Below are 22,798 nucleotides of genomic sequence, written 5' to 3' on the forward strand. Positions count from 1 at the left end.
TGAATGCTTCAGATGTGGTCTGAAGGGGCGCAGGGCCAACGTCACCCAAAATCACGGGTGACCCCAGGGTGCAACTACCCACCAAGCCAAGATGAAGCAAAGGGCACCATTATGGGGCTATGAAGTGCTGTGAGGCTCCTGATCAGCCAGGTGGAAACGGTGACCAGGGGCTTCCTACTGATGACCACCACTGTTCTCAATCTCCAGAGAACGCCATCCTCACAGAGGGGACTAAGGGAGAACATTCTGCTCTTCCCTCCTCCTCCTGGGGAGTAGGGGGGCATGGTGTCTCTTATTACTTTAAAAGCAGAGGAAATAGTTCCAAAGAGCAACATAAGTGAACAGCAGTGATGAGGCGAGGCCGGATTACCTAACTCAAACAAGTCTCCCTAACAAGGGCTCTGAAGGAGCCGTGAGCGCAAAAGAAAACAGTGGGGATTCCTGCATTCTGAGTTAGAGATATGTGACTCGCTGTAAAATGCTCTAGAAATACTCAGAATAAGGAAGGTGCCATATTAAGGCAGAACCCGTTTGGCAATCCCTTTAAGAAGATGAAGCTCAGATGGACCCTGAAGCCCTGCAGACCTACAGGTCCTCTGATGAGGGCATCAGGGCTCCCTGAGGACACAGAGCTGCATTAATTTAAGATGAAAGGCCCAGTGTAGAGAGAAGGCTTGGAAGAGTATTTCTGCCATCATCAATCCTCCTGGAGGAAAAGAGGGTGCCAGCACTATTATTCCCATTTCACACAAGGTACAAACCAGCCCGGAGCAGAGAGGCACCATGGGCAGCTGCCCGAGGCACTGTTGGTGCCCAAAGGAGGGGCAGCCGCACCTCACGAGCAGAAGCAAAGAGGGAAGTGATGAGCTGAATCAGTCTTCAGTCTCTGCCTTCTCAGTACTGGCCCTCTGCTCCCAACACACACTAACTAGGATAAGAGGCGCAAGGAGGGGAGGCCACAGGAGCCAAAACAGGGAGCTGCTGGGCAGGGAGGGACCAAGGGCTGATAGCACAGAACACACACCCGGGGAGGCTGGGAACTGCTCCTTCGGCCTGATCCACACAGAACTGGTTAGACAACAGTCCTCTGGGTCACTTAGCCCCTATCATCTTACCACTGGGGAAGAAGCTAAGCGAGGTGACACTTTGGGATTATTTCCAGGTCTATGAAGAATGGGACAGTAACTCAGCAGGAAAGAGGGCAGGAAGCCCCAGTTCAGAGAGCACATTCTCAGGGATGCTGGGGGTCAGCTGTGGGCGAGGACATGTAGCTCTCACAACCTTCACTCCACTTCTGGAGGCCTCGCCACCCCGCTGACACTGGTCGTTCCTAAGCTCTTACAAAGTGAAATCCTCAGGTCCCTGGGCTTACCTTAATTCTGGATAAACATTTTCAAGGTACCATTTGAAAGGCTTGCAGCTAAGTTTCTTCCTAAGCTCCAATCGGCTCTGGATGCTGGAGAAGAGAGAAACAAGATTCCTTTACAAGTTTTAAGAATGGATGGGCTCTCTACATCAATCTTGGAAATCTGCCAATGAGAACAGGGTTGGGCAGGTGGTGGAGCTTGGACCGTCCACACTCCTGTCCCTATGACTCTGCCTCACCTCCCACTGCGGGTCGTCGCACGGCCTTGAGCAGACGCCCCCCACTTTGACACTGGGGTGGCTGTTCTTAACTCTGGCCACAGAATGGTTCTCGGGGTGCAACCCCCAAGGATCCCAAACCAAGCTCCATGAAAGGGCACAAATGACACTCACTTCCCGTAAGGAACATTTCTGGCAGAAGGCACTGCTGCATAGTAGAAATTTTTGTATTCATCCATCCAGACCTCCGCTGCCCGGCGGGTGTTCCTAGAAACAAAATAGGTCTCCTTGAGCTGCTATTGGCTTGCTTTCTGTCAGCATCACTCCGTTTGCACTTGTCTGCCTGGAGAGCTACTAGGAAGGTCCTTCTAGGTGGGCTGGCAGCTTTGGCAGTGATGCAGAGAGCAGGCTGTCCCCACTCAGCAACCGGGGCTGTGTTTGTGGGCAGCTGGCACTCATTCGGTGCTTGCTGAACAAACAGCTCGCTTTCTCATCTTTCACAGAACACAGGTTATCAGAGAGCAAGTCTGAGTTGGAATTACAGCACAGGCAGGTGTTTTAAAGAAGGGACTGGGGCTGTACCATCAAGAAGGACAAAAGAGAATTACTCTGCGATAACTTGTGTTCTGCATCCACAGATGCTGGTACAGGGAGCACAGCCAAGGAATCCTTGTCCTGTATGGCCTGCTTCATTGTGGCTGCAACAAGGGCAAATAGCTGTGGGAAAAAAGTTAAGACTAGATAAGAGTTACTATTAAAATGACTTTCTTTTCTGCAGACCTGAGCTGAGAGTGTCCTATCTGGATAAGGAATAGTGACAACAGCTTTATGCCCCACACCTGGGGCTCATACCACACCGCTGGAGGGGCAGCACAGACAGAACAGGCTTTTCTGGAAGGCAAGAAAACCATGTGCTTAAATCTCAAAATCAGGGTGAGAACCTAATTTATGATCAATTATGATCAATAAGCCCCAGAACAGTTACTTCTGAATGTGCGACATACACTGAAGGCTGCCACGTGCAGAGGCCTCAGCCCCTTATCCTGCGACGCTCTTCTTAAACCACCTGTGCAGCAGCGAGGGTGCAGCTGCTTCAGTTCCAATCCCAGACTCAGCTCACAGGGGCTCACAGTTCGGACTCAGAGCCAACCCTCCTGAAGAGCCCATTACAGAGGCGGCGGTCTGTCCTCCCATAACAAATATACTAGGGATGCAATGCTCACCTTTTAAAACAATTCCTTTTCTCCACCAAAAATGTCTCTTCTAAATGGTGAGCCTTTCAAATTATCTGAGTTACAGTTATTAAAATAATCTGGGGATGGACTGTTGTTTAGAATGTCATTTAAGAGACAGACAAGACAATATGAATGTACCCATCCTCTGATCCAGCAGTTTCACTTCTAGAAATTTTCTACCTCAAGGAAATAATCAACTGGAATGAAAACATATATGTGAAAATATGCTCACTTCAGCATTGTTTTTTTTTTTCCCTGTTTTTCCTCCCCAAATCCCCCCACTACATAGTTGTATATTTTAGTTGTGGGTCCTTCTAGTGGTAGCATGTGGGACATTGCCTCAACGTGGCCTGATGAGCGGTGCCATGTCCGCGCCCAGGATCTGAACCAGCGAAACCCCAGGCCGCCAAAGCGGAGCACGTGAACTTAACCACTCGGCCATGGGGCCGGACCCTTCAGCACTGTTTATAAGGGCAAAAATTAGCAACTATAAGACCACCAACAGGGAAGTGATCAAACAGACTACTCTGTGGCCATTAAATATACCAGTGTCCATGGAATGATGTCCTTGACTTGTTGGGTGAAAATTAAATAGATTAAAGAACAGCACATAGTAGATATGTGGGTGGAGGGAGAAGGGGGGAAGAGAACGGGAGGGAGCGCCAGGGGGAGAGAGTGAGAGATGAATTCACCAAAACAGGAGAGGGCTATCTTTGGTAATAAGGTTGATGATTTTTTACTTTCTCTCTGTAAAAAAAAAAAAAAAAACATAGATATGACAATGAGTTTTTAAAGATTTAAAGTGCTGGGGATACTGGATCATAAGTATCATTTCTCAGAAGAGCCATTAAATATTCTAACAGGGATTTCAGGGTCTTCCAGGTGACCTGTGCCTTAACCTAAGCCCAGGCAATCTCCTCAGCGGCTATATGACGTCAGTCCTCTGGGACTGGGGCTCTCCATCAGTAAATGAAAGGAGACACCCCCAAGGTCTCCTAGGTCCCTTTCAGCCCTAATGGTTTAAAGGTTGTATGAATTCCAATCACACAGTGATTCTAAATCACCTAAGTTGTTAAGGGATTAAGTCATTTCTTAATTTCTAAATGCAAAGCAACTTTTTTCCTGTCTAGTTAACAGAAAAATGAGGGGCCAGCCCCGTGGCCGAGTGGTTAAGTTCACATGCTTCGCTTCGGCGGCCCAGGGTTTCGCTGGTTCCAACCCTGGGCGCGGACATGGCGCCGCTTGTCAGGCCACGCTGAGGTGGCATCCCACATGCCACAAGTAGAAGGACCCACAACTAAAAAAAATACACAACTATGTGCCAGGGGACTTTGGGGAGAAAAAGAAAAAGAAAATCTAAAAAAAAGAAAAAAAAAAGAAAAATGATATGTATGTAAGTAGCCTCAAAGAATAACCTTCATGTGCTACTGAGTGCTAAGTTTCAACTCCTTCATTCAAATATTTATTAGGAACATTCTAGATGCTAGAGACACAGCGGCCCCCAGAGAGGTCCAAGGTCCACTCACAAATCCAGGTGCTCCTCGTCTTTGCCAATCCCCTCCCCACAACCCCCCCCCCCAACCGCCTCCCTGCCCCAGTGAAGATAAAATAGTTAGACCAGGAAGCAGGCATGAGAGAGAAGACATGTAATTCAAACTGGCCAGTTATTCTGCTTGGTGGCGATAACAGAAAAAAGTTTGATAGGAAAATAAGTTTAAACCACTAGTTTCCTATATTTAGTTTATTTGATTATCACTCAGCATGAATAACTGAAGTCTCACCATTACCTGCTAAGCCTAAACCCAAATACCCAACTATGGGGTCTACCCCCACCACACCGCTCTTCCGCCTGGACTTGCCCTGGCCTTCAGGTAAACTCTAATCCACAGGAGTACTCAAGCACACATAGCACCCTCCAAACAGTGGTTCAAGAGGCTTGTAAGAAGCTAACTGGAAACGTAGCTATGCAATTAAAGGGAAGAAACCATCCCACTGTTCACTCTCAGCAGATCTTAAGGGATGCGGCTGCCACAACCAAAGATATAAGAATTTGTAGGTGCATCATCACTGCAGTCTTTCTAAAGTAACAGGTGCCCACGTGGTACACATGGGGTGGCAAAACCAGGTAGGACTCCACTCGGGCTACTTGCTCCATCCCTTCACTGGTCATTTACTCCCTCACTCATTCACTGACAAACTAACTACATAAATATGATCATCTTCTACATGCCATTCTACGACCTATTTCAGAATCTGCATCTCATTCCTGACTTCTAGCAACCTCAGGCACTAACTACACTTAGGGATAAAGATAAAAAGATCAATGTGTGACACTGACATGGACTCTGGAGCCACAGTGCCCAAGTCGAAAACCAGCTCTATCATTTTCTAACTGTGTGAACTTGGACAAAGGAACAGAACCACTCTGTGTCTCAGTTTCCCTTATCCCTCATGTGAGCATTAATAATAGTACCTAATTCATAAGGTTTTATGAGAATTACAGAAGTCATTATTTGCAAAGTTTTTAGAACAGCCTGGCACACAACACACTCTAAATACAGCTATTGTTGTTAAGTCTCAATTTTTAGTTGGTGAAATACTTACACATTTAATGCCACATATTAGAGGAAATTAAAGACAACCTGGAACTGAAAAGGGACCTCAGAAACAATATAATTCCACCCATTTATCTTTTTATATGAGTCAACTGGGACAGAAGGCAGTGGAGGGCCTCACTGAGGTCTAACAGATCGTGCTGCCCCAGCACTGAAACCCTGGGTCAGTCTCTACTCCAGATCTCCTGTACACAGACTCCGTGGCTGTAAAATACAATGAAAAAGTTTCCTTTCTAAAAGAGTGCTTTAAAAAACAGTGTATACTGTTGGTGGGAACGCAAACTGGTGCAGCCACTATGGAAAACAGTATGGAGATTTCTCAAAAAGTTAAAAATAGAAATACCTTATGACCCAGCCATCCCATTACTGGGTATCTATCCTTATAACCTGAAATCAGCAATTCCAAAAGTCCCATGCACCCCTATTTTCATTGCAGCATTATTTACAATAGCCAAGACGTGGAAGCAACCTAAGTGCCCAGCAACTGACAACTGGATAAAGAAGATATGGTATATACATACAATGGAATACTACTCAGCCATAAAAAAGGACAAAATTGTCCCATTCACAACAACATGGATGGACCTAGAGGGTATTATGTTAAGTGAAATAAGCCAGATAGAGAAAGACGAACTCTGTATGACTCCACTCATAGGTGGAAGTTAGCATATAGACAAAGAGAACTGAGTGGTGGTTACTAGGGGAAAGGGGGGCGGGGGGAGGGCACAAAGGGTGAAGTGGTGTACCCACAACATGATTAACAATAATGCACAACTGAAATTTCACAAGGTTGTAAATATCATAATCTTAATTAAAAAAAGGAGAAAAATTAAAAAAATAAAAAACAGTGTATAAAGCAACGTCTTGTGTATTTAACAGACTGTCTTCTGAAATCCCACCATTTGCCAGTAGATGGCACTGGCTTTGATTTAGGGTATTTCACGTGTCTATACAAGAGGCTTCTGGAAAGAATCTCATATTGCTCCAGGAAAAAAATGTACATATCAATGTTTGTTTGATTTTGTAGAACCCATCAGATAAGACCATATTTTTGCTTCTAAAAGAGAGCAAAAGTGAAATTTAGACAACATTCGGGAAGGCTATACTCTTTGAGAGAAGGTAATTTGGTTAGAAGCATTATTTGATATTTGGCTTCTATTAAATTTCCCCAGAACTCAGATTCTCTATGCTAAAAATTCAGCTTCTATATAACACGCATCTATTGTGTAATCTGTACTTACAAAGTTTTAAAACACTATTTAAAAGATATCCTAGGGGACCGGCCCTGTGGCCGGGCTGTTGGGTTTGCGTGCTCTGCTTTGGCAGCCCGGGGTTTCACCAGTTCAGATCCTGGGCGTGGGCATGGCACCGCTCGTCGGGCTATGCTGGGGCAGCATCATCCCGTGTGCCACAACTGGAAGGACCCACAACTAAAATATACAACTATGTGCTGGGGACATTTGGAAAAAGCAAAAAACAAAAACAAAAACAAAAACCCAGAAGATTGGCAACAGTTGTTAGCTCAGGTGCCAATCAAAAAAAAAAAAGACATCCTAGTCATCCCTCCCCGCCCATCCACTCCCACTCAACTCTAAAGCTTTGCTATTTCAATAGGGGCACCACATCAGCAAACCGTGTGACCAAGAGCCTGCATGTCACCGTCAATCTCTTGCTCTTCCTCTCCTGTCCTAGCCAGTCCATTAGTAAACACTGCCTGCCCGAGAATGTAGCCGGAACCTGCCTGCATCGTACTGGTCACAACTCTGGTCCAGGCCACTCATCTCTTGCCTGGGCCTCTGTGACAGCTCCCAAAAGTAACCCGCTCCAGATCCTGAAGTGGAGGGGAGGGACATTCACACTATCGTTTTATCCTGGCGTCACCTCCTCGTCCCCCTCCACTCATTGGCTAGAAGGACCTCTCTAAAGCTTAAAATCCCCAATTGCTCCCCCTGGCATTGAAAACACATCCAAAGTTTCCCACGACCTACAGGGTGCATGACTGGGCCTATCTAGCTCTTCCACCCTGTCTACAATCTTCTTGTCCTCTGGGCTCCTGTCATACTTGGTGTCCTGTTCCACATGTGTGCCAAACTCACCCTTATCTCAGTGCCGAGGATCTGCTCCTCCAGCAGGAGCGCTGCTCCCCAGGAGTCCCCAGGAACCTCCTTCCCACCTTTCAGGTCTGAGACAAGCACCACCTCCTCAGAGGGTCCCTTTGTGTGCATGCCACTCTGCAAACTTCTCTTCCTCTGACCCTGTCATGCTCAACCACATTACCACATTTCATCTTTCCACGGCATTTATTAGTGTGTGAAATAACCTTATTTAGCTGTGCATGTGTTGGGCTATTTCCATCTCCCTGAGGCCTCGCTGGCTGGTTTGTACACTATTTCATCTTTAGCATCTAAAAGAATTTCCTAGGAAAAAATGTGGTCCCACGGACTGGTAATTTGCCATTTTCCTTCAGAAAGCTTTTCATCTGGCATCTTCACGTTTGCTAAAATATAGCTATTATCTATCATGAATCATATCTTTATATTGTGCTGTCTTTCAGGGTTGAATTTAGTATGACTAGACTTTAATATTGTTCATATATTGTACCTTGAATGGTAATCTGTAATAAAAACGTTTAAGTTTCTCTTCTTTAAAATAACATTTTCACATAACATTTTTTGTTCTGAGCTTTCACATACGCAGAGATTTGTGCACCAACCACCACATCAGGATACATCACCCCCAAACACCCCTTGTGCAGCCCCTTCGCAGTCACACTCTCCTTATCCCGATCCCTGGCAACCACGGGTCTGTTTTCCATCACTGTAGTTGTGTCTTTCTGAGACAGCCCCCTACGTGGGATTGACAGTTCATAACCTCTGAGACCAGCATCTTTCACTCAACATAATGCCTGTGAGAGGCAGCCAAGTGGCTGTGTGTATCAACAGCTGTTCCTTGTCTTTGCTGAGTGGTGTCCCACTGAAGGACACTTGTTTCCATACAGCCCAAAGTCAACTCCTATCTGGGTGGCAACAATGTTCTTGTCCCTGTTCCGCCACTTACCGAGCGAAGACAGTACCGCTGCCACCGGGGAAAGTATACGGGTGCTGCTTGCGGAACACATGTCCCACGCGGCTACAGGGGATGATCTCCAGGCTCCCACCACACTGCCACACGCGGAACGAGATCTCTAAGGTGACGAACGAGACAGGGTGACTGATGGAGTCTGGGGCTGCTTTGAACAGGAGCTGCCCCAAACAGGGTGCAGACACCCACCCACCACCATCCAAGACACAGCTGATACTCTGGATCTCTAGGCTTCATGACACAATCAAGAAAGTATGTGCAGGTGGATGTGTTAATTGACTTGACTGCAGTGAATATTTCACAGTGGATATGTACATCACATCATCAAGTTGTACGCCTTAAAGACATACAACTTTAAATGTCAACTATACCTCAATAAAGCTGGAGAGAAAAAAAGACTGAATGAAAGAGCATACTTCAGTTCACTAAGTGGGTGTCTCCACAGCACAGAGAGTTGTTTTACAGATGACATAAAGCTGTGTGGACAAAAAGAATAATTCACACCAAACAGACTACTCACATTGGGGCATTTACTTAGATCTTTAGCGCTGATCAGAATCATGGAAGCCAACTATATCTGTGTCACCAATTCCCATGTCTTCATTAAAGAATTCTATTCCAAATTAAAAAGAGAGTAATAAGGAGGATGTGGAAACATTTTTCAGATTCTGGATGGAAACCTCAGGACAAGAGTGATCCTTCAGTCTATTCTGAATATAAATGATGCCTGGCGTAACCATGTAAGTCACTCTATGATCACAAATATCGATTCATGGAATGATTGCACTGAATCCCTCACTAGCCAGCTTACACACACACCCTGCTCTGAGCATCTGTACTTGGGAGAAGCTTGCACATGGCTGACTTTCGGGACACACAGGCACCTGTCCTAATTGCCACCCATCCTGAGTAACTGTAGCCTGTGTTGGAGGTCCTACTGAATGGAAGCAACTGAGGTTAAACAGAAAAATCAAGGTGTAATATTCTGAAAGGTTAAACATTATTTTTCTGAAAGACTTCATGAGATTTTTATAAAGGGCTTTCCTCTACATCATTTTGCATCCCTAAGAACACACTGGGAGGCAAGACAGAATCTACAGAACTGGCAGTCACTGCCACCAATGCAGAACGATCAGAAGTAAGGTGGGATTACAACAGACTATGAAGTGAGCTGCTGGGTAAACCCACTAGACAAGCCCTTGTAGGGCAGCAGGTGCCCAGACAGCACAGCTAAGGGCACATAATGCCCACTCAGGGGCACAGCAGCAGGAGATTCTACTCGAATCTGGCAAACTAAAGTAGTCGGAGACACCTCCCTCACTGGGGAAGAACGACACCGCAGCTGGAGGGGACTTGAATAACCAATGCCTCGGAGTATTAAAAAACATCTGGTCACAACCATCCAAGCCCGTGCAGTGAAAGGTTTCTGACTTCCCTTCTTACAGTGTCCAATGAAACTCTCAATAAGAAGTTCTCTGTATTTAAGGAAATAAAATTTAAATACATATTTGCCTAAATGGAAAATTTAAGACCATGAGGTCATGGACTATTACAAATTGGGGCTTGGAAGGGCCCCTGGCTTCCACAGGGGTGTCTGTTAAACCAGTAAGGGATCCAGCCAGAGGTCTACTGGGAGATTTTTAAGGTCAAGTACAACTACAGTGATATTCAACTCTGATTTGCATGAGCCCTGAAGCGTGGGGATGATCATTCAAGACGACTTGGTGGCTTTTTAAAAGGCAGTTTGTTTGTGTTTGCATCTTGGCTCTGCTAACAACCAGCTCTGAGACCTGAGGTGAGACCTCAGTCCTCCAAGAAGGCATGAAATGAGATGATGCACTGGAAGCATCTCCCATTGGTCCTAATGCTGTGGGGACATGCAGAAAAGCACAAATAATTACCCCATGCAGCCTAACCTCTACATCTAATCACAGGGGCTCAGGACTAGGTTCTGTCCTCCTTTTTAACTGCCTAAATTAGACTTGCATTATTAGTCAGGGAAACTGGAAGCTCCACTGGTTTCGGTGGGCTGCACTTGAAGGAGGTTGTTTGAACGTTCTCAGGTGTCCTACATCCCGCCTCTCCCAACACATACCCGCACACGACACTTAGGCTAGACAGCTGCTGGGGGTGTGCACACAGCACCCAGAAAAAGAAGTCGGTGCAGTGCCAGGAAGAGAGAAAGACTCACATCAGGAACTCTTCTTGCTGAAATCCTCTGCCTGCCTAACCTCTGAGGAGAGAAGAGGATCCTTGAGAGTGGCCTTATCAGAGTCAGTCAAGGAGGGGGAGATGCTGCCCATGCCCAGGCAGGGTGGGCTCGGCCCTTCCTCCTTGTCCTCCCACCTGAGTCCCTTCCTCAAGCCCTTTATGACACAGCTACATAAATATAAAAACCAGACCAACAATAAACTAAGTAACTAAAAAAAATTCTCTCCCCTCCCTCTGGTCTCTGGGCGACATGTCACCTTTGATATTTAAATCAACACTCTTTCTACAGTATGACACAAAAGGCTGGCTGCCATGTCATTCGTCTAATCTCAGCTTTCAGCAAATAGTACACACTTCTGAAAACCATACTGTGTTTTTGGGAAATGGTCATGTAAGTGATGTACTGTCCTACTGGGTGGTCCTGGCTGGCTTGATTTCTCCCAATCCATCAGGGGACGTCTGTGGAGCAAGGGTGACTCAGAATTCTCTTCAGAAGCTTAACAATTCTGAAACCTTCTGTGCTCAAGCAACTCCAATCCAAGTTCTGCCTACCTGTCAACATATCATTAAAAAGAAAACCAAAAGGAGTCCGACTCCTGGTCCTTTGTCTCAGTATAGCAACTGAGTCTAAAGAAACTTTCAACACCAAATCAAAGCAGAGAAATCCTCAACAGAAAGATGTTATTACTAACTTTAACACAAAACAAGAGAAAAGTAATAGGCTAGTCTTTTCTTTTCTTTTAACCTAACAAAAACCATCAAAGTCTCTGTTACAAGAAAAACTACTAAAAAATGACAATGACATCCTTTTTCTTTCTCCTTTTCCTTGCCCCCTTCTTCCCTGGGGTATGTCCACCCAGGTATGTAATTTAACAGCATTCAATAGCAGAGAAGAATTGGCTCAGAGCCCCAAGCACTTGAAATTAACGGCCTCAAGTGAAACAAACAAAAACACCCTAAACAAACAAAGAAAACAAAAGAAGAAGAGTCTTTTTATCTTTATACAGTAAATATGATGCAGCGATCAACAAAGACCAAAATCTATAAAATTTCATTGCCACTAAACCTGGGTAAAAATGATCTGCATAGGTTACTTAAAAAAAAAATCAAACCAAATTAGAAACATTCACAAAGTGGTAAAGAAGGCATTAAACGCTGAAGCCTCTCTATCCATCTAATTTCCATGATTATAACTCAATCAATCACCAGAGCTCATTTCACACTCTACATGGCTAAAAATGAATCCTGAGCCTGAAATGGTTCCCCCATCTTTGTGTGCTTGTTTTCCAAACCCTTGGATTCAAATGAAATTAAAGAGTTTGTATTTTCCTTCAAGGACATTTTCTGTATCTAGCATCCTGCAATCTTAGGGTGACATTTGTGTGTGTGTGTGCTGAGGAAAACTCACTTGAGCTAACATCTGTGCCAATCTTCCTCTATTTTGTATGTGAGTCACTGGCACAGCATGGCTGCTCACGAGTGGTATAGGTCTGTGTCCAGGAACCAAACGTGGGCCACTAAAGCAGAGTGGACCAAACTTAACCACTAGGCCACAGGGCCAGCCCCTCTTAGGGTGACATATTCTAATGCCCAACCCAAGACACTTTTAAGAGTGAAAGGGGTGCTATTTATACTGATATGGAGACCAATTATGTCCAATGAACTGTAATGTCTTAAAAAAGTTTTTCCAATTAGCACCCTGTATACCACAAACTCTTGCCTAACAGTCTCTTCAAAGCTCCTATTTTTCATTTCTATCCCTTTTGGTGGGCAGGAAAAAACCATGATTTCACCAGAATTGGAAACTTTTGGTATCTGAAGACACAGGCTCATACATACCCAGGTTTTCTCCTCCCCACACATCCATCATCATGTCATATTTCCCCAGTTCTTCAAAATAGAACTTATCCATCACGAACAATCCGCCAGCAATCATGGGGGTTCTAAAGAGGAAGAGAGGGTGGGAGGAAAGAGATGGAGAGGTCGAAGGTCAAGGTTAGATCACCAGCATTCTTACATCAAGGTCAAGTAAACTAGCTGACCTTAAAAATAACCGCACAGCATCATTCTTTCCTCAGAATTTTGGGTGCCCCTTTCTCTGCTTTATCACTGCTTTCTTTGAATGCCTCCCCCACTTCCCTGCTCAGATGCTCCCATGGTGCAAGGGGCTAGACCGAGTCTCCCCTGTGAGAGAGTGACCGCCAGGAACCCTCACTGACAAATGGACCTAGGCAGTACTCAGCCTTTCAGTGCCTCAGTTTCCTTAGAGGATTACAAAAAGTAACATGCGTGAAGCACTCAGCACACTTAGGAAATGCTCAACAACGTCAGCTGTCCTTAGCATTATCATTATCAGGGGGCACTCCATCTTCATTGTTTCTTCATCAGCCTGGGAAGGGTCAACAACAGGACGCTTACTGAGCCCCTACTTTCTTCCCAGTAGAGACACCGTGGGAATTCCATGTCAGGTGCTGGAAAAGTCTAGGGCACACTGCAGATGCTGGATAAATGCTAGTGAGTGTATTTCATGTCAAAGTCTGCAGCTATGCTCTCACTTAACTGTGTGTCTACCCTGAAAACCACCCCACATTTGTGCCCGGCCAGAGGTGCAGCCTGACAGCATGAATCCCACATATGGTCTGGGAATCCTAAAGCCAGGTGTAAATGGATACGAGCTGCCTGCTCTGCAGGCACACAGGAGAGCGAGACCTGCTGAGGCAGGGCAGCCAATCAGATAGGGCAGCAGTGCAGGGGCCTCATGCTGGCCTGGCTCACCGCTCTTCCCTGGTCCCTGAGGTCAATGTGGAGACCCTACGCTGCTGTGTAAAATGCTCTACATTGTAAACATGAAGGAACAGAGAGAACAGCAGGTTTGCCTTATATACAGGTTAGACTTCATTGAGCAAAAGAAATTTCAGAGTACTTTATTCTATGATGTGGTGGCAGATACTCCGCCTGGAGCTAAGAAAGAGAAATGGGGGAGGGGAAGGGCAGAAGGTGACGAGCCTGACCAGGTATCCAGGGAATGCGAGGCCAAAGCCTGGGTTCTTACTTGTGAGGGGCCCCCCAAAGGAGGCCTGGCACTTACTTTATGGGGGCGACTGGGTTCCCCTGCCGGGATCTCCTCTGCTCAGGTGTCATGTAATCCCACTTGAACACCAAGTTCCAGTCAAAACCTGTCGGCCACAGACAAGAAACACAGAGTTGACAAGAACCAGCCGGTTGTTCCCAGCACCGCATCCCTCACAACTTAAAAATATTTCATATCTGGATGGGACTCATCGAAAATCAAAGAAAGAAAAAAAAAAACACCCAAAGAAGATGTGGAAAGGAGAGAGTGACTGGGGTGGCGCTGGGGCTAGGAGACCAGTGAGCAGGGCGCACACTGAAATCTCTCCCCAGGGAGCTTACCGGAGGCAGAAGAAGTGGGCCAGGCTTTCCTACAATTAAAATGTGTAAGAATAAACGAAATGAGCAGAGAAGTGGCACGTGTGTGTGACAGCACTGCACATCCAAGGGCTGTAAGGAGGTGAGAAAGAAGAGTGACTGGGATTAAAAAAAAACCTGTCCTTGTGGGGCTGGCCCTGTGGCTGAGTGGTTAAGTTCGCACACTCCGCTGCAGGCGGCCCAGTGTTTCGTTGTTCGAGTCCTGGGCGCGGACATGGCACTGCTCATCAGACCACGCTGAGGCAGCGTCCCACATGCCACAACTAGAAGCACCCACAACGAAGAATATACAACTATGTACTGAGGGGCTTTGGGGAGAAAAGGGAAAAAAATAAAATCTTTAAAAAAAAAAAAAAAAAAACCTGTCCTTGTGCGTCCAGCATTGTCCCAGAGCAACGGAACAGGGAGGGGACAAGATAGGCCTTGGCCTGTCAACTTGATCTCTTCAGTGTCTCTTGATTGCAACTGAACCATATTCAGGCAAGAACTGGTGTGGGGAGAGATAGGAGACAGAAAACTTTTACATGAAAATGAGCCAAAAGAAGGAGCAAAGTAAGCAAGCAAGCTTCAATTTCGGATAAGTTTGGCATTTGTCCCGGTTCACTTTTAGATTCCACAGGATGCTCAGGATGGCAAATTTCTGGCATTTGTAGGCACTTGTCCACAGTTCCTGGGTCTCGCCCTTACTCAGAAGGTCCCCTGCACCAAGCCCTGTGGCACCAGCACATGCCACCTAATGACACTCTCCAGACACATGAGGAGACCATTTCTCAGCAACATGTGGATTATCACACTGCATTTTCAAGGGTCTGACAGCCAAAACTAATTACTCCAGGGCCATCTATCCTCCAGTTCTGTGCCTCTTAAGCTCTCTGCCATCAGACTTTTTGTCAGTAGGGTTTGTGCAATGCCTAAGTTCGGGTTTCTTGTCTGTGTGCTCTGAACTCCGTGCTTGTCTGCCCTGATAGGCCTGGTGTCTGCAGCCTGAGGAGGGCAGGATGGGAGGCAGGGGCTCGCAGCCTCCTGGGCTGGACCAGCATGCTTCACAGCTCAATCAGAGGCACAGGACCAAAAGGTCCCCCAGCTGTCACTGCAGAGCAGAGCAGGTCCAGGCAAAGAATGACTGGGTGGTTGGGGGCCAGTAACACACAGAGAGGAAACCGATACAGGCCTTATGCTGGCTGGCTATCCAGAGAGCCTGCCTCAAACACAACCGTGCCAACCAGACAAACGACAAACATCCTGGCTGTTTTACTAACAGAGAAGGCAAAGGCCTCAACCAGCCTTGTTATAACATTACTCTCATTTTTTCAATGTTCATTATTGTTTTATTAATGTGGTCGCAAGAGACAAGATACAGTAGATTTTAAGAACCTGCTAAAAATGTCATCCTTGATATTTTCTTCCCATGGGATTTTGTAAAATGCTCTTAGATGGAATCTGACTGACGCAGCAGGAAGCCTGGACCCCACCGCAGAGCCCTTTGCTGTCCCTGCACCTGCTCTGACACAAGCAGCTGCTGTGGGAGAAAGAGCCCATTAAATCTCAGATCCTGCAACTCCCTGGGGGAATAAGGCACTCTGAACTGTCCCCCGTTCTGGATAGCTAGGGATCTGTCAAATCCTTCTCCCCGTTTGCTCTGAATCTTTCTTGAATTTCATTTCCCAATGTAGGTACAGACCTCCCAGCATGACTGACCTCTTTCTGAGGCCTTGGGAAGGGGGAGCTGCTTGGTCACAACACTGACCTCATGCCAGCCACTCTAATCCCTTCATGACGTTATGTGGCTGGCACAATTATCACCCCATTTCTCAGAGAGAGATCTCTGCAAGGGGGACAGGTGAAACAACTCACCCACTGTGACATGGCCCGAAAGAGGCAGGTACTGTCAAAGGTCTGAGTCTCACTAACCGTTTCCAGCACTCTGTTTTCTGAGGTTGCGCCCAAGTTTACAGTGTTACTGTCTTCTTTTTTTTTAAGTTAGACTGTCAGTTGATTCTCTTTCTGTGTGTCCGTCAGTAATAGTCCATCTTCTTCTAATCAGCTCAAATGTTAGGAGGTGGGAAGAAGAACCCCTTGTTTTACATAAAGAAACTGGGGTGCTGGACACCTGGAAGAATTCACTGACCTCAGGTATAAAGAATCAAAAGTGAACAAATTAGACAGACAGGAGGACAAGGCTCTGACATCTCTTTTAGCTGCTTACAGCAGTTTTCCTGCTTTCTTGGCTCCCAGCCAAGTTCTGAGGGGTGAGGCTGCCAACCAGCAGCGTGTCAGAGCTTGGAGCACTGACTATTGGTCTGTGGCAGAGCCCTGAGGAGACACGTCACCCTCTACACACATACACACAGTCCCAGGGACACAGGGACAACCAGTAGAGCCAGATGGAACATGACCAGCTCCTCAGAATGGGCTAGTGTCATTCCTGCGCATCCACGGGCAGCATGAAGCCCTTCATGAGACCAGCGGTTCTCCAGGAGGTCCAGGAACCCCTGCCCTGGGGTCCACAGACCCTTCCAAAACTACTTTCATATTTACATTAAGATCTTACATGCCTCTTTCAATCTCATTCTTTCAAAAGTGCACAGTAGAGTTTTCTGGAAGCTACAGGACATGGGATGTCAGCAGTCTGATGGACCATAGGGTGTGTACTTAAATCATCTTGTGTTTTAACACTTTCCCGGCTTTAATTTCAAATACAGCAAATGTTAATATACATGGCCCACGTGAACAAAAATTCTTTGGGGCCTTTGATAATTTTTAAGAAAATTAAAAGAGTATTAGACAAGCCACTCTGGGGGCTCTGTGGAGGGCAGAGTAGAACACACCCGGAGACTGTGAGGACCAACAGGAGACAGATGTGGTCACTCCGACACAAGGTCACCTGGAAGTGAAGCAGGATGTGGGTGGTAGAGGTGGGGAGGAGGGACAAATACCAAGCCACAGTAGGGGTCATATCAGCAGGACTTGGTGACTAGTGAGCCTGGGTGGTGAGTGGGAGTCAGGGATGACCAGGTGTCCACCTGTATGACCAGGTAGATGGATTTGCCTCCCAGGAGACTCAGGCTATCCGAGGAGAGCTGGTGTGAGGGGGAGGGAAAGACGGCCTCCCCACTCCATCTGCACAAAACCTAAGCTCTGTGGCACTCCTCACACTCTGCCTGTCAGCTGTGGAGTCTCCTATCCCAGACACCTTGTCGGGAAGACTTAATCTTCTCTGATTAAAAATGACACCAAAACTGTGTACTGAGCCACACGTGCAACAACAGCAATAGAAGGTCAAAGAGATGAGAGAAGCACAGGACACACAGGAAGCTCTTTAAGGGAAGCAAGGCTATCTTTCTCTCTTCACGAGATTCTACTTGTTGAGCACACAGACATTCTTTGCTTGGAGCACACGCACTGGGAGTGTGAATACTGCTGTTATTGTCACTGGTGACACCAAGAGAGAGCAGCGCTCAAACACTGTGTAGACAGGAAGAGCAAGGCAGGGTGACCAGGAACAGAACCTACCGCCTTTTAAGTCAGCGGATGCCCCCACGTACTGAAAGTTGTCCATGTTAATGACATCGATGATAGGCGACACAACCCGTGTTCTGTCCTAAGATAGAAATAAAGAAAAGAGTAGGGATCAAAACCAAAACAAAGAACCCCACCTACAAAAAGAAGGCTTTAGTGCTAGGCAGTTACTGTGAAGCCCAATTGTTTTTCTCACCACCTGCCCCCAGTGCTGTGGAGACCCCAGCCCTCCCTACCCGAAGGCCTTGCTTTCTGCCATCACCAGCGGCAGGGCCTACTCTGGCGGGAGGAGGCGCAGAGCTCGTATGCAGAGAGAAGTGCTCCCTGAGGAGACGCCACGGGCGGGGGGCAGTTGGGCACTTGTTCACTTAGCTGAAGGCAAGGACTGCACCCCTTGTCCCAGGGTTCTCTTCTGTTTCCCCAGATGTCAAAACTTCAACTACAGGGCAGCTTTCATTCTGACAGAATCTAAGCTCAGCTGGACTTACACATCAGTAGTTTGTGAGCCGCAGTAAACCTCAGGGAGGGACTCCTGGCTCAGATGCCTGCACAACAAAAGCAATAATCTATTTCTACAGGCATATGAAGTGTGTGTGATGTGGAGAGTATCAACGCTATTACAGCAGAAGTAAACCAAACTGACCAGAGAATTCCAGATCCTAAGTCTGTCTTACCTGTGATTCTACCAAACAAAAAAAAACTTTTCTCATTTCTTTATGCCACACCATCATTGTTTTGTTAAGAGTTTGTGAACACAGGCCCTTTTAACTTGCCCTGCCCTCTTTAAATTCGGATGGTTGATGCTGGTGACACTGCCCTATGCCAACAGTCAACCAAAGAGTAAGTGCTTTCCTGAGCCATTTAAAGAAACTGTGTTAGCCAGAACAAAGACTTTGACAACGAAACTAGTAACAGGATCAGCAGAGCTAAGAACAAAACTCATCAGAGGAACACACTAAGAATATTAGAAAGCTCCAACACCACGCAGGTGCAAATTCACTGGGAGAAAACCCAGGGTGGTGCGCTGAGAGAAGAGAATAAAATCCTCATCGCCTGGCTCAGTCTGGACCTGGATATGGGAGTCAAAGAACACAATTTGGTCTACTTCTTTGATTTCTTTTGATAGGACCGGAATTAGTGAAAATTACTGTTCTCAACTCTTCTATCCTTAATTCAGGAGGGGGTATCTGAAATAATTTGCACAGTCCGACTACAGAAGCAAGTGGCCTCATACACTCTGATGACTTGGGTGTGGCTTTCATGTTGCCTCTGTGTCTCCGGGAAACAGTGGGCAGAGTGAGAAGCTGGTAGTGGGGGTGGGGTGGGGTTCCAGGGTGGGTTCTTCTTTTAGCTTGCTGTGTGCATGTGTGTAAGATGGCTCAGGGATTTAGGGAACCCTGCTGTGCAATCCTGGCTCTGCCACTTGTATGGTTTTTGGATAATTTATTAAAGTTCCCTGAACCCCAGATGACAGACAGGTTCCTCATCTGTCAAATGAGCGTAACACTCAGATTAAAGGTAATGCTTAAAGTGTCTAGCATGTGGGCGGTACTCCATTGGTGGTAGTGAATGTGGTGATCGAAAGTACTAGTAGCTTGGGGTTATTTAGTATTTCATGACCCACTGCCCATTGGCTACCCTTGCTCTGCTGTAAAAAGAATGACCTGTTCATTTTCTGTTTCTTCAGGATTTTCATTAGGTTTGCTTTATTGCCCCAAGAAAGCTCTTTCTTAGTTGGGAGGAAAGAAAGTCAATAAAACAAGCAGAAGGCAAAAGAACGGCAAGAGAAATACTAGCAATGATGCTTTTAGAAGACAGGCACACAGTGTGTCCATGGACCACCTGATGGCCTGGACCAGTCACTGTGTGGTCACAGCCACTCCCTCTCCCCCATGTGCCTGCAAGCTGGTCCTCACAGCAAGCAGCAGAACTGGAGGCGCTAACCTGCACCCCTCAGAGAGCAGCAAACACAAGTCACACTTGCTAGATGCAGGCACGTGTCCTAAGCACTTTGCCCCTTTGAGCTCAGAGAGTTGGTTGCAAAGTTGCAGGCAAGAAGGGAAGATCCTCCTAAGAAAAGGGCCATCTTAAACCAATCAGGGCTTCCCCAGCATACCTGCACCTCCTCCTCGTGAGATGATGTTTCTCCCTATCGATAGATTACTACAGTGAATAAGCACCCCAGAGGCACTTCTCCCCTTTTCAGCATCAAACAAAACCACACATGGGCCTGGCCTCACCTCAGCCACCCTCTCCAGAAGGGGCTCCAGCCAGTGCTCATTGCACTCGCAGTGACTGTCCAGGAACGTCAGGACCTTGGCCTGGGCTGCATCGGCTCCCCGGACTCGAGAGCGCATCAGGCCTGTGGAAGTGAGTTCAAGTCACATCAGGGGAGAGATCCGAGAGAAAAATGCAGGAATGGCACACCCAGCGCCTGCATGACACCTCCCCTCAGGCTCGGCAGCCCTCCTGCCAGGCAGATTTGAGGCAGACTTGTGTGGGAGGGTCAGTACTGCCCTTTGGTTACCAACACAGAGTTGTGTCAGAACTTTTTTTTTAAAGGTAATTAGACGACTAGGAAGACAACTTTCTGAGAACTACTGTCTTCTAAGAAAGGCCTTTACATTTATCAAGCAACCAAAATGTGGAACTTTTAAAATTACTTTCCTCTGACACAGCAACAGAGCTTTGTAATTAACTGGGCTACAGAAGCCGTCACCTACATACTTTAAGTGCTAATGATACTAATTTTAATGGCAATAATTTAATGGTAAGAGTGTTGCAAATATCTTTGTCTTCTAAGATTTATCACAAACCAAATAACTTAAATGGCAAAGTCCAGTTGTTTAGCTTTTACACAAAATTAGTTACCCTATTGGTCAAATTACACAATTTATATACTTGTGATCTGTTAATAATATACATTTTTCACTATCACATGAAATTTTGCCGTAAGTAGTATATTTACCCCTAGATGACGTGGTCATAGATTGTTCTTGCTGTGTGTGCTGGGCTTTATATATGAAGACGATGCTACTATTCATAACCAGTGAGGACAAGAGTTTTAGATTTTTTTTTTGCTTTTTCTCCTCAAAGAATATACATAGTTGTATATTCTTAGTTGTGGGTCCTTCTAGTTGTGAGGACAAGAGTTTTAAGTTTCTTTTTACACAGTAGTCAAAATGGGTTTTCAGTGATTCTCACAGAGCTGCATGCTACAGTAGGGAAAAAGCCAAAAGATTTTTAGTTCTACTATTGCAAAGTAGCTTGTATTGGGCAAAGCCCTGCTCAAATAACAATCATAAACTCTGAGCTAAATAGAAAAAGCAACCAGTGGAAAGGGCTAGAGAGTAGCCAAAAGCAGGAAGGAACTAGAGGGGATTCAACCCTTAAAAGAAGGAAATCACATGGAATGAAATGCACGTTTACATGGCACTTCCTCTGAGGTTACTCTCCAATCCACTGTAATGCAGCTTTTTTGGCCTGAGATGTCAGAGGACAGAATTCAGAGCTTCTAGAGTGGCTGGGAACTGCAAGAGATGCTGGAAAGGATATAAGTCCAAAATCTGGCGATAACCTCCCATTAAATCCGTGGCTGACTCCTGAATCTGCAGACACAGGGGAGACCCCAAGGAGTCCATGAAAAGAAGCAGTTAGAAGGCAGAAAGAACTGAGATTTCAGCTGGTATCCACTGCAGAGATACAAAGTTTGGAACTTGAGTCCCGTCAAGTTGGAAAGGTTTGGTAAACACCCAGTTCTACAGAAACTCCAGAAGGAACACACTTAGGAATACAGACTATGTCTCAAAAATAATGGATTCTCCCAAGATATACTCATTCGAGCAAAGTACAAAAACAAGTCTACGCAAGTTCAAGGTCATCAGCCAGTAATCTAACTGCCCAATATAACAAAGATCAACACTCTTTAGAGAAGGATAACAGAATCCAGTATTTCTACAACATATCATTCACAATGTCCATTATAAAATAAATAATTACTAAACATGAGAAGAAATAGGAAAATGTGATCCATACCCAAGAAGAAAAAAGCCAATAGAATACTCACCCTGAGATGACCCAGATGTTGGAGTTAACAGATGAGAGTTTAATGCACCTATAATAATAACTATGTCCAAGAACTCAAAGGAAATGATGGTTGTAATGAGTGAACAGATGGGGGAATCTCAGAGAGAAATGAAAAGTATAAGAAAGAATCAAATGAATATTCCAGAACTGAAAGCTGCAACTATGTAAAATGAAAAATTCACTGACTGGGTTTAAGAGCAGATTGTAGATGGCAGAAAGATCAGTGAACTTGAAGACAGATTAATAGAAATTATCTTTCTGGTGAGCAGAGAGAAAAATATTGAGAGAGAAAAAATAGTCTAATTGACCTATGGGACAATATATATGTGCAACTGTAGTCCAAGAATGAAGCAGAAAAAAATACATCAAGAAATAAAAGTCCAATAATTTCCCAAATTTGGTAGAAAAACAAAGGGATATATTACATATTCAAAGGGATCAGCAAACCTCAAACAGGATAAATACAAAGAAAACTAAATCTAGGCACATTAAATTAAACTGCTAAAAACCAAAGATAAAGAGACATTTTGGAAAGCAGCCAGAATAAACAACACCTAAGATACAGGGGAACAACAAAGCAGATAACAACTACATTCTAAACAGAAATTAGAGGCCATAAGACATTGGAATGACATTTCTAAAGGGCTCAAATAAAAACTAATGGTCAACTCAGAATTCTATTCAGAGAAAATATTCTTCAATAATAAAGGAGAAAGACTTTTCGGATAAACGAAAGCTGAGAGATTTTGTTGCCTACAAGAGAAAGAGAGTTCTAAAGGAAGTTCTTTGGGCTGAAGAAAAATGACACTAGATGGAATATGTGGAAAGAAATGGAGATACTTGAAATGAAAATGAGGATAAATCTAACAGTTTCTATATATATATTCTTCTCTTAATTTCTTTAAAAGATAAGTAATTATTTAAAGCAAACATTTTAACATGCACTGTGGGGTTTAAAACGTGGAAGAAAACATAGGATAATAATAGGACATAGGACAGGAAATAGAAACGGAATTAAAG

The 22,798-nt window shown here is 45.4% G+C and overlaps 1 protein-coding gene across 8 annotated transcripts in view; it reads right to left on the minus strand.

The window, feature by feature from the left end:
- The window catches only part of GALNT2 (polypeptide N-acetylgalactosaminyltransferase 2), a 198,447-nt gene that overhangs the window by 14,121 nt on the left and 161,528 nt on the right, over nucleotides 1-22,798 (minus strand). For all 8 annotated transcript variants that reach the window (XM_023646249.2, XM_070228192.1, XM_023646248.2 and 5 more), the window contains 7 exons: nucleotides 19,933-20,054; nucleotides 17,687-17,774; nucleotides 13,815-13,902; nucleotides 12,566-12,669; nucleotides 8,492-8,618; nucleotides 1,759-1,851; nucleotides 1,373-1,456 (listed from right to left, as the gene is read on the minus strand). In XM_023646249.2, the coding sequence (XP_023502017.1) occupies nucleotides 1,373-1,456; nucleotides 1,759-1,851; nucleotides 8,492-8,618; nucleotides 12,566-12,669; nucleotides 13,815-13,902; nucleotides 17,687-17,774; nucleotides 19,933-20,054 (706 nt within the window). The remainder of the gene's footprint in view (nucleotides 1-1,372; nucleotides 1,457-1,758; nucleotides 1,852-8,491; nucleotides 8,619-12,565; nucleotides 12,670-13,814; nucleotides 13,903-17,686; nucleotides 17,775-19,932; nucleotides 20,055-22,798) is intronic.

The sequence above is a fragment of the Equus caballus genome, chromosome 1 (genome assembly GCF_041296265.1).
Source record: "Equus caballus isolate H_3958 breed thoroughbred chromosome 1, TB-T2T, whole genome shotgun sequence".
NCBI lineage: Eukaryota > Metazoa > Chordata > Mammalia > Perissodactyla > Equidae > Equus > Equus caballus.